The sequence below is a fragment of the Schistosoma mansoni genome, chromosome 2, assembly GCF_000237925.1.
Source record: "Schistosoma mansoni strain Puerto Rico chromosome 2, complete genome".
Classification (NCBI taxonomy): Eukaryota; Metazoa; Platyhelminthes; class Trematoda; order Strigeidida; family Schistosomatidae; genus Schistosoma; species Schistosoma mansoni.
Genome location: NC_031496.1, coordinates 27,752,789 through 27,768,792, shown reverse-complemented (window position 1 = coordinate 27,768,792; position 16,004 = coordinate 27,752,789). Strand labels below are relative to the sequence as shown.

Genomic DNA, 16,004 nt, shown 5'->3' with positions numbered 1-16,004 from the left:
CAACTCATTGTGAATGATTAGTATGAAAATTTCCTAAGGCGATTAGAGAATAATTACATTAAAATGAATAAAATTAGGAGATTTTAAGATGGAATATATTCGAATACGATAAATCAGGTAAGATTTAGGTGAACACTTTTAAGGAGACTCGTACTAAAAAGAAGCAGATGACCGGTGTTTAATGGTCTTCATTTTGATGGAGTTCTGTTCTCTGTGCTGATTGGTTTAATCGTGGGGCTTGTTACGTTATTCTGAACGACATCATCAGCAAAGTAACGACATAAGCTCTGCGACCAAACCATCTAGCTCAAAGAATAAAACTACCAAAATCATCCATCTGAGCTGCAAATCTCCACTGGTCTTTATTGTTTGTCTAACCAAAGCCTACCTGTAGTGTGAACTTCAAATCCGACAGTCTGTACGAAATCCTATAATAATTAAAAGTTGAAGTAAAGCGATCAGTATACAGGGGTATTGATCAATAAATGACTAAATTGGAACATTTAGTTACATAATTAACAGACTGCAAAATAATATAAGGGAATTTACACAATGTCGACAAGAAGTCGATCATCGAAAACAGTCATCTAAGAATAGAACGTTATAGTTGGACGATAAAAAACGAACATAAGTTTTGAAAAGAATCATTGACAAATACGAGAGTGTAACAATTCACTTGTAATCCGCTCTTCTGTTGGGTGTTTTGGTGCTCAATGTATGGAGGAAGGTTATGCAAGTTTGTTAAGATACAAACCTGTGGCTTGGTTATGTATAAAAGATCATAAGGCAATTTTTGTGGAATCCGATGGATGTATTTGAAAGGTTACGTTCATATCCACTTGATGACTAGTATCATTTAGGTAAGTATAGAGCTCTTAATTAACCTCGTTTGTCGCTTGCCTAACCAGGTAGAGTTATTATTACTATTATTATTGTATTATCATAAACATTCCTTTTAGTGAATTATTTGCATCGAATATTCATCGTTGCTTTTATGATATACCATTTAAAGCTGATGTTAACTATGGATTACCCCCCATTTTTTTCTATTCACTCTAGTTGTCGGTCACGTTCTAAACATCCACAATCTCATAATTTAAATATTAGCTGCACCAATAACCAAATTCCTATAGATGATAATTCTGAGAGCAATTCTAATTCCTGTCCAGAAACAGATAAATCATCTGTTAAGCTATCTGTACCTATGATAAAACCGAAATACAGTGATCCTGAATTAGAGGTATGCATTGAATGTGGATTACTTTGTAAATCTGGTCGTCGAATATTTGGTTTATCAGCTTGGGAAGCTGTTCGAGAAATGCGATTTCGTGTGTTTTGTGCTACACGTCTTACTTGTAGTGCTGGTGAGTTAATATTCTTATTTACTAGTTCTTTATGTAGTTCAGTCTTTATTGGTAGTCATTAGACCAGGTAGACATTCAACAAACATGGTTCAAATTGGTCACACCCGACCATGAATGATCATGTGATCTTATTTTGTACTCATAGTCGCATGATTTTATTTATGTTTTACGAATAAATCTAACCAACTATATTCAATAACATTGGATATAATTAAAAATTAGACTTTTTAAGGTTCTTTAAAACTAATCTTGTCATATTATTAAATAAGGTCTTGGTCCGAATACATTGATTGCAAAAATTGCCTCCGATTGGATAAAACCATGTGGACAACATGAAATCGCTAATACATCAGAAGCTGTCGATAAATTTATGCAAACTATGCCTGTGAGAAAAGTAAGTCCCGTTGCATCGACTTACTTTTCATTACGATTTGTATACATCTCGCTTCATTTCAACTTCCCCTATCTTGTATATACACTGTTGAACTACTTTTATCAATTAAAATATAGTTTCCAGATCAAAAAATTGACGGTGAGTATAAAAAAACATTAAAGAAAAAGTCATGATAACGATAATAATAGTAATATTAGAGTTGAGATTTGTAGACCGTAGAGTTTTCGTTGTTCAAATCACACACTGGCTAGATCAACATTGAAAACCTGATAGCACTGGACATCATTTTTGTCCTTAGCAGTGGGCATCCACGAGTGAGACGATTACCCACCACAGACAATAGATGAGGGTTAAGCAGTGTCGTGGACCAACTGAAGCTAGATGTTAATACCGATGGATGGTGTCTCAGTGGTTTTGGAGTCAAGCGTTTATGCACGAGACAGACGGTCTTGGGTGCCTGATTACGGATCCACACTGGTAGGGAGTCTCATACTAGAACGAAATGGTCGTCCAATGATTCTAGGTTCTCAGTGGTGGTCTAGTTAAAATCCATTCGCGGTTTTAACTTTGAAAACAATAATAATAATAATAATAATGATAATAATAATAATAGAACATGAAATAAAAGAATGACCTAACTATAATGGTTAAATTGATGAAAAGTCCAATTTCAAAATGACAGAACTAGTTTTAACAACAATAAAACTTAACTAAAATGAATGTTTCAAGTGTTAGTGTGATTAAATGGAAGTTGGTAGAAAAGATGAAGAATGCTTGTAAAGGTTAGGCGTCCAAAAAGGAAAACTTTGAACATCTGAAAAGGGAGAGAGAGAGAAGGAAGGGGAAGAAAAATGGCAGTGAATCAGTCATCATGCCAGTGGTAGGCGAATCAAGAGTTATTTTTGTATACTTAGATTTTGATCAAAAGAGATTGAACCACATATGCAATCTTTAAGTATCAGTTATTTGTCCACTTTACCAAACAATAACTAATCAAGTCATTCTATTAGACTGCTTGTTTAAAAAAATAACGTTTTGTAAATGCGATATTCAATACCACTTTTCTACTATTAAAGGTTCCAGGAATTGGACATGTTACAGAACGTCGACTAGATGCATTTGGAATTAAAACATGTGCTGATTTAATTGATAAACGTGGTTTACTCTGGCATGTAAGCACTAAAACATCAATGATTTACTACATGCGTATTGCATTAGGACATTCTGATGATCGTTGGTTAACTAATATAAAAAATAATTTTGATGAAAAGTCAAACAAATCTTTTGGATTTATTGATAATGATTCAGAAAACAGCGTTCCTTCTATACAAGGTCAAGTAGAATTGAATAGAAAAAGTATGAGTGTAGAAAGGTTAGTTTGGATAGTAAATTCTTTATAGAACATTTATTAGCTTGTAGTGTATCTGTTTACGGCTGTTTACAAATGTAGATAGTTTGATTAGATTATGCAAATATTCTCATTCTCACCTATCATTTGTTTTAATACTTAATATGATCATACTTGTAACATTCATTGGTTTATCAATCTAAACTGTTCGTTTCTATGATTTGTTAGTGTGGAGTTACGCTTGAAGCGTGTCATCAGTTAACTTGTAATTAATAAATCAGAAAGGGTTTTTGTGGAGATTTCAGTATTTTTCAAAGTTGAAATCATGAGTCAACTCAACCACGTCTGTTGTGAGATAACAACTCACTGAAGACATTTGGTGAACGGTTGCTCAAACTTCGTGGATCGGTTGAAGTTAGACATTAACACCGTTGGATGCCGGCTCAGTGGTCTATCGGTTAAGGGCTCTGGCTCGAGACTGGTAGGTCCTGGGTTCGAATCTCGCGAGTGCGGGATCGTGGTTGCGCACTGCTGAGGAGTCCCACAATAGAACGAAACGGCCGTCCAGTGCTTCCAGGTTTTCCATGGTGGTCTAGCTTCAATTGACTCATGATTTCAACTTTGAAAAATTAATAAATCATAAGTTTGAACACTATTATATCTGCGTCATTTTTGGAACCTGATTCATATACACTAAGATAGCCATTTTAAACATAACTAAGAAGTCTACTACCTAATTCGTATTTAGCCAGTAAGTTAAATCAATTTTTATAGCCTGTAAACAATTTGTTTGTATTAATTCATAGTAAAATCTATTCAGAGCAACTGTTTTCCTGGAAATGTTCATGAAGAATATGTTAACCTATTGATTTATTAATATGTTCGGTTTACTCAGTGCACTTCTACTCTAATACGAAGTTGTTTGTAAACTTGGGTAAATGTGATTACACATAATAATAATAATAATAATAATAATAATAAAAAATCTATTCATCACTTATAACCTGAGTGGATCAGTGAGAAAAGTATGTATAAACCATGCTGTGTATAATAATCGTTTTCTTTTGCGCCACACTCTTTTACAGTTAAAAATAAAACTTTCAGTCTCGTTATATGACTCCATTTAGTGATGATATTGATGAAGTATTTCTCCTTAATTAGCTGTGTAAATATATGTCTAACTGAATCACTTTAATGATAATGGAATTAAAATGTGTTTAGGATGCATATATTTCATCAGTTGATACGATAATAGTTGGATGCAGAGCGGAAAGACATTACTAATCATATTCCTAGAAGAAGTTTAGGTTTCAGCTCATATTTCACTTGTAGAGTATTGTAAACAAATGAATATAGACAAGCTTATATATATATATATTACTTGGAAGCTGATTTGTTCTCTTCCACAATAGGCTGTTGCTGATGATTTCCGACCAACGGACATTGAGTATCTTGAGTCGAAAATTGTTTATAGATACTTATACTTCTTTGATGATGGTTGTAGTAGTTCTCCACGTTTAAGCTCCGTACAGTAGGACTATCTTGACGTCAGCATTGAAGATTCTCACTTTGATATTGGTTGACAGTTGTTTTGAGTTCCATATGTTCTTGAATTGTAGGGATGTTGCCCTAGCTTTTCCAATATTTTTCTGTACGTTTGAATCCGATCCTTCTTGTTCATCGATTATACTGTCCAGGTACGTGAAACTGCACACCTATTCCAGAGTTTCTCCATCAAGTGTGATTTGGTTGCTTTTCTCAGTGTTGTATTTGAGGATCTAGATTTTACTGATGCAGAGACTTCCGCTACAGTGGTAGTGTTGACCTGTATTGGCTCATGTGTATGGAATAGAAAGGCTAGGTCATCTTTGAAGTCCAAGTTGTTTAGTTAATTCTGAGCTATCCATTGTATTCCATCCTTCCCCTCAGATGTGGATGTCTTCATAATCCAGTCAACCACGACAAGAGGAAAGGGCGGGAGTAAGCAACCTTGTATGACTCCGGTCCTCACTTGGAATGAGTCTGTCACCTGTCCTCCATGCACAACGTCGCAGTGTAGTCCATCATATGAATTCCAGACTATGTTAACGATCTTCTCAGGTACTCCATAGTATCGGACAAGGTTTCATAAAGTTCTCCTATCCACACTATCAAACGCTTTCTCATAGTCAAGGAAGTTAATGTATAGTGACGAGTTTAATTCAATTGGTTGTTCAACGATGATCCGTAGTATCGCGATTCAATCTGTACACGATCAATCTTTACGGAATCCGACCTGTTGATCTCGAAGTTTGGTGTCTATTTAATCCTTCATGCGGTTCAGCAACACTCTGTTGAGAACGTTTCCCGTTACTGACAGTAATGGGATTCCTCCGTGGTCCTCACATTTGCTCAGATCTCCTTTGTTTAATATCTTGATGAGATGTCCTTTCCAGTCTGTTTATGGTACTTGTTCTTGCTCCCAAATCCTCCTGAATAGAACGTGAAGCATACTTGCAGTTACTTCTTTGTCTGACTTTGGAGGTTCATTTGGTATATTGTTAGGTCCTGCTGCTTTTACACTGTTGATTTGTCTGATGGTCGGCCATCCTGATTGCTTCGATCGTTGGTGAAGTGACAACTATAAGAAGGTCTGTAGGTGCTGCCTCGATTTGCTGTGAATTCAATGGAACTGGTCTACTCAAGAGTTCCTTGAAGTATTCTACCCATCTTTTACTTTGTTCTTGAATCTTTGTGTTTTGCTTGACTGGTTTCTCAGGTTTACTATATTTCCCTGCTGGTTTCTCCGTTGTGTCATGTAATTTTTTTTTATTTCCTTCTCTTGCAGCTTTTTCCACTGTCGTTGCTAGCTATTCTACGTATTTCTGCTTGTCGTCTCCAATGCTCCTCTTCACTTGCTTGTTTGCTTCTGTGTATTTAGCTTGTACCTTAACTTTCTCTGCTCGTGTTCGACTCTTGTTAATTGCTGTCTTCTTGTTCTTCCTTTTTTGAATTTTGTCCAGGGGAGGATCTACAGTCAGAGTTATTCTGCATTATGTTTGGAATACCTAGACAATTCCGTAGCCTCAGTAGTGTTTATTTGTTTTACGCTTAGTCTTTAATTTAAAATTATATTCTTTATCCTGTCGTTGTCAAAATCTTTTTGAGTTTATTCTTTTTGTACCCAGTTAGGTTGTTGTTTAAACCCTGAGTTGTATTCTTATTGAAAAGATTTTACTTCTGATATAGTTTAGTCATATAATTATTTGACTGTTTCTCTACACTGATTATCCAAAATTGTCCACTTGAAAACAATCTTGGTAATATGGTGAATTATGTTTATTTTTTCACTTACAGTGCTTTAAATTGTATTTATCACTTAAAATATCCTTGTTAATTATTATTATTGTTTTTGTTATTGTTTACGTTTCCAGAACATTTTCAGACACATCCGATGAAAATGAATTAATGCATCGTTGTGAACAACTTGCTCAAATGTTATCAACTGATTTAAAAGAGGAACATGTCAAAGTAAGAATATGTGTAATAATTAAGTTACATTTTACGTAGTATTACTGTTAAAAAAAATAACTTGATATTGTATTTGTGTAGCAAAACTCTTATGCTGCGGATTTTCAGTATGAATACTGAACTAAGTCGTTTGACATCATGGTGGATTAGAAAATGTGACTTCGAATAAAATTTTATGATAGAAATGTTACTGACACTTTGAATATCTCACTAATACATATGGGTCTATGGATATCCGAGTGTAGAAACTCCCTTTGTGAAGATAATGTTGATGGATTGTCTCCTCTTCATTTTAATTTAGATTCCATTATTTTTTATAGTTTTTTATAATCGGGAACATAGTATGTACTTACTGAATCTCCTTTTTTTGGTTACTTCCTTCAAACGAAGTTAGATATTTTGTCTGACAGATCGATTGCCTGTAGATTCATCAAAATCATACTATAAAGGCTATATTTCAGGGTGATATAATTATATTATTATGTTTCGATTATTGCATAAAATCTGAAATTATATGAAATTAATACAATCTGTCATTTTAAAATACTTTTGACGTTGTCAAGGCTAAGTGGAAGTGACACGTAGAAGCCTCAGAACTCGAGTCGACATGTGTTACAAATGAAACTTATTAATCCAGCTTATATATTGCAAAAGGGTACAAAGACGCTGTACAATAAATACAAACACATATAACAATGACAACTATTTATGGAACTTTCAAATTTTACTCAATTTACAACAATAGTTCAAAATATCCTAGAATCACTAATGAGCACTAATCAGTAGCTAAGGCAAGTAATTCAAGCAAGATAGCAACAATATACCTAGATGACATATGTTATCAAATGGTTCAAATCTCATTTCCTTGACTTAGACTTTCATAATGAACTAAAGCTTTCATTCATGAGCAAGTCTCAAAAATACAGTAGGAGAGGTAAGAATAAAATGCGAAATTAATGATTTATTGAGGTAAAAGGACGCATTAAATATATGAATAGGAAAAGGACGTGATAATACAATATCATATGACTTTAATCATGGATGATTATGATCATGAGATTTATATCCTGTCTTCTTTTTTATGTGGAAACTATTTGTTGGAGGTTGTTTCAGGATATTATGCACCTAAAATTGATGCTTACAATTATTTTAACGTGGTTAGCAGTTTGTAGATTACGAGACTGAATGATGTGACTCCTTTTGGATCACGCGGATCAGTTTACTGTGATTGATTTACACATCATACAAAATAATGAGAGAAGAGAGAGATTTCGAACTAAGTATTAATTAAGGAATTAGATGAGATCCTTTATTAATTATATATTGAACATTTACTGACTGCTGAATAATTACGCAATTGTAAAATGCTTTGAGCTATTTCACTAACTATCTGCAATCACTCATCTGTTAATCTTCAACGAATGATCTGTAGATAACATGGTCTATTTCACAGGTCTTTGGCTTCATAAATTGACATTTTCTTTGTCTGGTTACTCTTTTCAGAATTTATTCTTATTCTAACCCTGAACTTTTCACCAAATCAAGTGTTGCATAAAGCCTGGCCTGGTCGAATTTCTGGACTACTTACCTTCCGATTTCTTAAACTGATTATCTATGTCATCCGCCTGACATTCTCAAATGCTATTATAAAAAGTCTACAACCTATCTCAAAGACATTCACTATTAAATTTAAACTGAACAGTCACGGTGATCGAGTTTTTTGTCCTCCTCGTATACTCTTTAACGAAACGAATAGTTTTATTTTACCAAAGACATGTAATATGTTATGGTTTAAAAAAGGATGTCACAGTAGCAAAACTGGTCAAAAAGGTAGGCCAATGATAAGGTCAGAGGTCAACGGAAAAATACATTTTATATAACTGTGAAATAAATAAAGGCAGCAAAACCTATGAAGGCTGGTGATTACTAACAAGATTGTCAAAGCAAAATGATGTAATACTTGTAGAGTAACATAATACTCACTTCTGCATACAGTAGGCACTGATGATACTATGAAGAGTGACAATGTAATCTTTAGCCATATAGCTCAGAGAACAGTCCAAAACAATCATTTGAGCCGCAAATCTTCCTCATCATTGTGTAAATCAATCTGTTAAACTATCTGAGTGAAAATAAGATAAAAACAGTTTTAGTTGAAACAATTAACTGTTTTGAGTATTGAAGTGCATACTACGCACTATTTATTTGTCTCTGATTAGTTCATATTTACAAATTATTGTATTTATGATCGAAGAAAAATTAATATTAATATTTGTAAACCAACTGTAATTATTTGTGATGGATTCAATTTCTTTGATTAACAGGAAAATTAGAACAAAAACAACTGTTTCTCTAGTTGCTTACAACTCATGTTAATGTTGAAATTTTTAAGTACACACATCATAGTACTTTCGCAGAAAATGTAGATGAAAACGTATCGATATAGTGATTGTTAGCAATCAAATGAGGTTAGCAAGATAGATATGACACATAACAGTTTAATGTCCTAGTGAAATCGAAAATTCTGATGCATCATTAAGGATACTACTATCGCTAGGAGTAGTAAACGACCATTGGGTTTAAATTGAGCAATTGTGCATTTAAGTAAATAAATAGAAATTGATGATTTGTAGGAACTGGAGTCAAGTCCAATTGAAATTATGGTAAAAAAGAAACATAGAAGAGATGGTTCACTTGTATTGATTGTTTTAATCTTCCCAACGATGTTTAGGGCTACAATCGACCATTCATCTCTGTTTATAATGCCTGTAACTTGATGAAAATATCGAGACAATCCTCACATGATGCACACAGGCGAAAAAGTGACTTATCAGTTTTAGTCGTAAACATCAATGGGAAGATTCAAACAACCAATAGAAATGAATCAAACTTTACTGCATTGCACAAGGTAGTAGCTATCTGGACTCACTAGCTAAGTGAATAATGCAATGGCGTTTGAATCCAACGGTGCTGGGTTCAAGTCACGGAGTGTACATCTACTCTGGTATTCAGGTGTATCTATCCAACGGGTCCAAAATAGGATAGGTAAGATATAAGATTTCTCATTTGTATGTCTCTCCTTAGTAGTTTAATTTATGTTTATTTAAATATTAATGAAATGAGCAGATGAGAATCGTAGTAGTGACATGATCACAGGAATTCGTCGCTCTTATTTAATGTCGATAGGTAGTAAGTGGTATTTATATTTTTGTGTTTTGTTCCGTTAATTGTATATATACTTTACGTAATAAAAATATGCTAGAATGAAATAAATTTAAAACGATTTTTGTAATTAGTTGCTAAATGCTTTCGACATGGATCAATATTATTTCGATATTTAGAATTGTGGAATATCGAATCGCCGTTTCGTTGAAACTTGAGAGTCCTCAAAAATATGTTCATTCATGGTTTCCCATAATGTCATGTTCAGTACCTTTATATTTTTCAGCAGTCACTACTTGTTTAGATCCCTAAATCTGAATCCAATATTGGAAAGTCTCAATCGAAGCCTTTTTTCCTTATATTAAAATTACCTTAGGACTAAAGAAATGTAAAATATACTTGTTTTATAGAACAGCTATACTATGTGTAGCAGTCGTATTCAGGACACATATTTCGTCCCTCCTGGGACTCATCATCTGGATACGCCTACAATTTAATGTTGATGTTCATATTGGTATTTAAACTCAGTGCATTTCGCTTCAAACAGCAAGACATTGTCTATTGAGATACTGAGTTCAGACAATCGCTAACATGTTCAATAGGTATGGCGTTATGTATTATTACTATTATTATTATTACTACTACTACTACTGTTATTATTACTATTATTTCACTCTGATACACTAATTCCTGTTCATCGCTATTCTTTTGTTGCTATAAACACTTTATATTCTCGATCTCTTCACAACCTCATTGCTATTATGTGGCTCATGCATTTAGTGCCCCCCTTGTACCAATGTTCATGTATTCAAATAAATAAATCTTAAATTGCAAAATTGGTACACACTAAGCAATTGACAAAACAATTTTGTGCATTTAACCATAAATCATCTTTGAATTTGTCGTTTAAATTATGACTGAAACGAAATTGTTTTTATAATTGTAATTTTCATACTAATTTAAATTACTTCCGTTCAAAGTTCTTCTGAATTTTGAAATTGGTGAATTGATTCATTTCAATAAGGTTAATTGGAATTCTTTATTCTAACATATTTCTTTCATACATTTTCTATGGCAAAGCTAACCAATATTGTGGACATATCATTTTAATCATTCCGTTTGGTAGTAACAAAAGAGATGGTCTCGCAACGTATGTTTAACGATAGATCGTACTAGATAGATATTATTCAGTTTTTAGTTGAGAATGGGACTATTTCAATTCCACCTTTCAGTAGCAACTATCTTCGATAGCAAGTATAATGTAGGGAAAAAGTCGATTACTTTGTCGCTTGATTGACTAAATGATTGTTTAAATATGTGTTGTATATTCTTAGGAAATGATGAAGTTGGTAACTCACTCACTATGACAGTGCTAGAATAAAGCAATAAAAAGATCACAGAATAGCAACAAAAGAAAATCACATATAATTCGAGTCTGTACAAACCATGTTGTAAGATGATTGGAACAGTGAATAGTAACTTAATTTCTAAGTACAGAGGTTTTTGGTAAATTCATAATAATGAATTTTTTAAACTGCTAATTGCAATACTGTCAAGAATGAAACGACTTGTGGTGGATTCAATGGAAAACCTCACGCTCTACAATCTGCCTATCGATATTGCTCATCACTGAAGTTGAACTGTTTATTTAGAGTAAATCTCAGTATAAGTTCTTTTAAGTAAACATTAAGCATTCCCTGATCTATCCCATTAATATCGATATAGTTCCAATTAAAACCTACTGTCTCTTATTAACTGTACATTCGTAAATAACCAATTAACATCTCTTAAAGCTTTCATATTATTGAAAACGTTTACATTACTTACAAACTTGTCTGAGAATTTGTTCACTTTTATGAGTTATCCACTTTTCAATCGAGTAGTACGGTGATCCAGCCATATCTCGAATAGGACGATTAGCCAATCTATTCTTATATACCTTAGATAAGTTGTATACTCTGTATATTCTAGAAGCTGGTAATTCTAGGTCTTTTTTTAATTACTCAGATTTTATTGTAAATTACTTTTTAATCTTCTTAAGGCAGCTACAAACTGTTACTGATTTAGCGATATCCCTTCATCGGGCCTCAGTTTAAAATATGTTACTATGACACATTATTAGTATCAGTCTTTATTTGAATAATATTCACCCATTTTATTTTTCCATCAAGTATAAATCGATATTTATAAATATTATGCATTTGGTAGATACATATCTATTGTACTCATGAAAAATTGTTTTTTTTGTTTACTCAAGGGTCAGTTAATCACACTCAAAATGAAATTAGATACATTTGAAATTCGAACAAGATCACAACTCCTACCAGATTACACTAATCATACAGAGATTATTAATTCGTTCGGCCGTGAATTATTGCGTGAAGAAATGGTAGCCTTTAAATCGAATCCAGCTGTGAATAAACCACTTACTTTACGTCTTATGGGTAAGAAGTTTAAAGATCTTTTTTTCTTCACAAAATATACCTGAATCTGCTTTTTTTAAAACCTTATTTCCACAATAAATAACGAGGGAAATGTGTTTGAACTTCATAAGTTTCTGTAGTGCTTGTTTTCCTTCGTTGCTTTTTAGTTAAGTACACCTGAATGTTTCGTACCACACACACACTGACGAGAGTTGCTAATACTATATGATTGAAGTACGTTAAACCGAGTTCGAACATGTAATTTAGTACTTGAATAAATAATTTACTGATCCTATTTTCCCCAATTGCTTAAAATCTAAGATCAAATTCCCTCAAGCGTAGATTAATTTAATGAAATCATCATGGATTAAAACATCAATAGTTTCATAGCACACAAAACAAACTATTTTAAAATACTATTCAAATTAGTTATCACAAAAGTGAAAGAAAAATAATGTACGTGCAACATCTCAATATGACAAATATTTTGATCAAGTTCATGAACCGATCGATGTTAAGCCACCATTGGAACCCTGAAAGCACTGGACGTCCATTTCATCCTAGTATGGGACTCCTGAGCAGTGCACATCCACGACTCCGCACGCAGGATTCGAACCCAAGACCTTCGATCTCACGCACAAACGCTTAATTTCTAGACCTTCAATTTTATTACGAAATTCCCATTAAAATATTGATCTTCAGATAAATAAACAAAAAGCTGATACTTTAATCTGTAATTATCATACTAGAAATTAAGTCGATTACTCAAATAAATTAACAAACATTTAGTATAAACAATCCTATTTATAGTGAAGTACTGTGTATATCAAATAATGAACACGGCGTGGATTCTCTACCTAATTCCATAGATTTAGAGGAAGAAGAGAAATGTAGTCTCAAAGTTGGTAAAATATCCTTTCTTTTCAAACTTAGAATCAACTCTTACATGTATATATAGATATATAGATGGTAAAACGTAAATGTTCTGATTGTGAGGGACTATCGATATTAGTTTAGTTTATTGACGGTTCTCTGTGTGGGATTTACATCAATTAGGATAATATTGAAATTCAGGTTTATTGTACATACATATTTCGTTTTAGTATGTGGAACTTCACCAATGCATACTCATAGCTCCATCAAGGACAGAAACCTGGACCTTTTTGGGCTATGTTTACTTGTGTAGGAGTAATTCGAAATAAAGCTAGAAGCGACCACACCGAAGCGTGGCATCAGTCAATAAAATCATTGATTACCGTTTGAGGCGTATGGGTGTGTGCAGACTATATGCTTTTTCTAACTTGAAGATTAGATGAGCAGTTAGAGCTTCTATAGTTTTTAAAAGCTAATAAACAATAACGGCTGAAATAAATCAGTGGACAGACGTTTTTTTTGCATCGATTTGGTAATAAAAAGAATGTTGAAAATAAGAAAAAAAGGTCATTAATTTGTACTTCCTCGACATTCCAATTACACTTGTACTTCTTGTGTTACCATTGTTCTAGGCTTACGCATGTCCAATTTATTACCAGTAGAAATGTGTCCACAAATTCGTCAGCGTAGTGTTGAGGAAGCTTTTATGTTTGCAATAACAAGCAATAATACTAGTCCTGAAAAAAAACCCAGTACAATCTCTAAAACTTTGTTACGCACAGAAACATCTATGAAATCGCATAACACGGTATCTTCACCTAAATCAGTTGAATCAACAAAAAATAAACTGAAGAAGTTAACAAAATCTAGTCAGAAAAATGATAAAAAGAAAATGGTCGGTTGTACTTCTTCTTCATTGGTAAGTTTATTAATACAAAACTTTATAATAAAGCACAACTTGTGTTATAACCTGTTTGTTAAGCAATAATCTCGCGAGTGCGGGATCGTGGATGCGCACTGCTGAGGAGTCCCATAGTAGGACGAAATGGCCGTCTAGTGCTTCCAGGTTTTCAATGGTGGTCTAGCTCCAATTGACTCATGCTTTCAACTATGAAAATAATCTGATAATCTTTCGTATTAATTACTTCATGTATCAAACATTGTATGAACTACTAAGAAAGCACTAACAATATGGTTCACAAAAGTTGGACTGGGCTGATTATTATAATTTCATTAAAGTGGTGACATTTATTCAATAGTCAACTCCTATTTGAAATCAAACCAATATTACTATTAATAATAATATTTCTTGTTTTATTTGCTACCATCTGTTTACTAACTTGCTTCATAGGTGAGGTGTTTGTCTACCAAAATGATAGCGAGTATGGTACTTGTGATGGAGGTGGGATTCGAACCCACGCCCTTTCGGACTGGTGCCTTAAACCAGCGTCTTAGACCGCTCGGCCGAGTATGGTACTTAGGAGTCCATTTATGACTGTGAAACATGGACTTAAACATAGAAAACATATGTAGGCTGCACGTTCTTGATTTTTTATATGTTCTACGTATTTCTCGCGTTTTGTGAACAGTGTTGAAGTTAAGCATAGTGTATTAGGGAAAGTTGGTTAATGAGATTGTAAATGTTCATAGACTGAGATGATTAAGACTTATGTTACGTTTAGTTTAATTATCGCCTACCTTGACGTAGGTTACTTTCTGGTGTAGGTGTGGTTAGTCATATCCAAATTAAGACAGCATCAGCCCATGAAGTTATTGTTTATTAGTTTGAGCTGTGTTGGTAGATACGGATTACCTGCAGGGGTTTCGCTAAATAATCGCGATTGTTGGTTGGAAACTTTGAGTATCATGTTTCAAAATCTTTCACAATGGCTCAGATAGATTTTCTCTTTATCATATACATAGTTCCCTTTATTATCTTGAACGGAGCAAAAACAAAGATTGGTGCAGAATAATATAAATTCATCTTATTTTGTTAGGTTCTCTTCAGCTTCGAGTTATTACAGATATCGAGATGCTTATAAATACTAAGGTGATTAGAGATGAATATGTACATCACGATGTAGCGAAGATTCCGACAAAGTCAATAAGGTCATAAAAATTTTTGTTTCAGACAAATAAAGTGTGAGAGGGAAAGTTCCAGAACATTTAACTAGTAATTAGAAGTCATAGAGTTAACAAACATTAGATGATTGTGCAATAAAGTAACTGAAAATATATTGATGGTTATAAAGAAAGATATGGGTTGAAATCAGTCAACTGTAAACTAAAGGAAGATGACAGTGATGTAATTTAAACTTTAGAAAGTGTTGATATAATGAGTGATGCAATAAAAACGATGTAATGTTACCAGAGCAAAGAGATATATATTAGTTTTTGTTTTTGGACACAGATCTGGTATCGGACGTTCGATCGCTATAGCTTCGCTAAATTTTAGAAGATTAGAGTTCGATTGTTTATTAATCACCTTGAAAGATTTCACTGTATCAAGTGGTTGAAGAAATTAGTGTAATACCATTTCAACTAAACACTGGCTCTATAGGGTACTGAATTCGGAGAAATAAAAGTAGTTACTTTAATAAAATAAGCGTTTAACACATTGACTTCACTAGTTAAACCATTAAGCATCATAGAAACACTTCACATTTATTTCGTCCTTGTATGATATAATTGGGAAACTCAGCGGCACTTAATTCGATACACGTATTCTCTATCTTTTAAAGGATAATGTTATTTCATACTTCTCACTTTTTTTATTCCTATCTTTCTTCTATTTGTGTTGACATAAAATTTGACTATGAGAACTGAACAATAGTTGTCTTAAGCAGAGATGGATAGTGGCTAGCAGTGTAATCCAGGACGCGCGTTTCGTCCTATTTGGGACTCGTCAGCTGGATGTACCTGCATCTCAG

At 33.4% G+C, this 16,004-nt stretch overlaps 1 protein-coding gene and 1 non-coding gene across 2 annotated transcripts in view; one reads left to right on the top strand and one right to left on the bottom strand.

The window, feature by feature from the left end:
- Window positions 1-1,015: 1,015 nt before the first annotated feature.
- Smp_208000 (putative rab geranylgeranyl transferase alpha subunit) overlaps window positions 1,016-16,004 on the top strand; it is a gene marked incomplete at both ends in the record, with an annotated part of 22,266 nt that continues 7,277 nt past the window's right edge. The window contains 6 exons of the mRNA XM_018796275.1: window positions 1,016-1,364; window positions 1,634-1,758; window positions 2,835-3,130; window positions 6,520-6,616; window positions 12,036-12,222; window positions 13,707-13,993. Coding sequence (XP_018650504.1) covers window positions 1,016-1,364; window positions 1,634-1,758; window positions 2,835-3,130; window positions 6,520-6,616; window positions 12,036-12,222; window positions 13,707-13,993 — 1,341 coding nt within the window. The remainder of the gene's footprint in view (window positions 1,365-1,633; window positions 1,759-2,834; window positions 3,131-6,519; window positions 6,617-12,035; window positions 12,223-13,706; window positions 13,994-16,004) is intronic.
- On the bottom strand, window positions 14,472-14,539 carry Smp_tRNA_01343_Pseudo_AAG.1.1. The gene has a single exon. It is a non-coding gene (tRNA).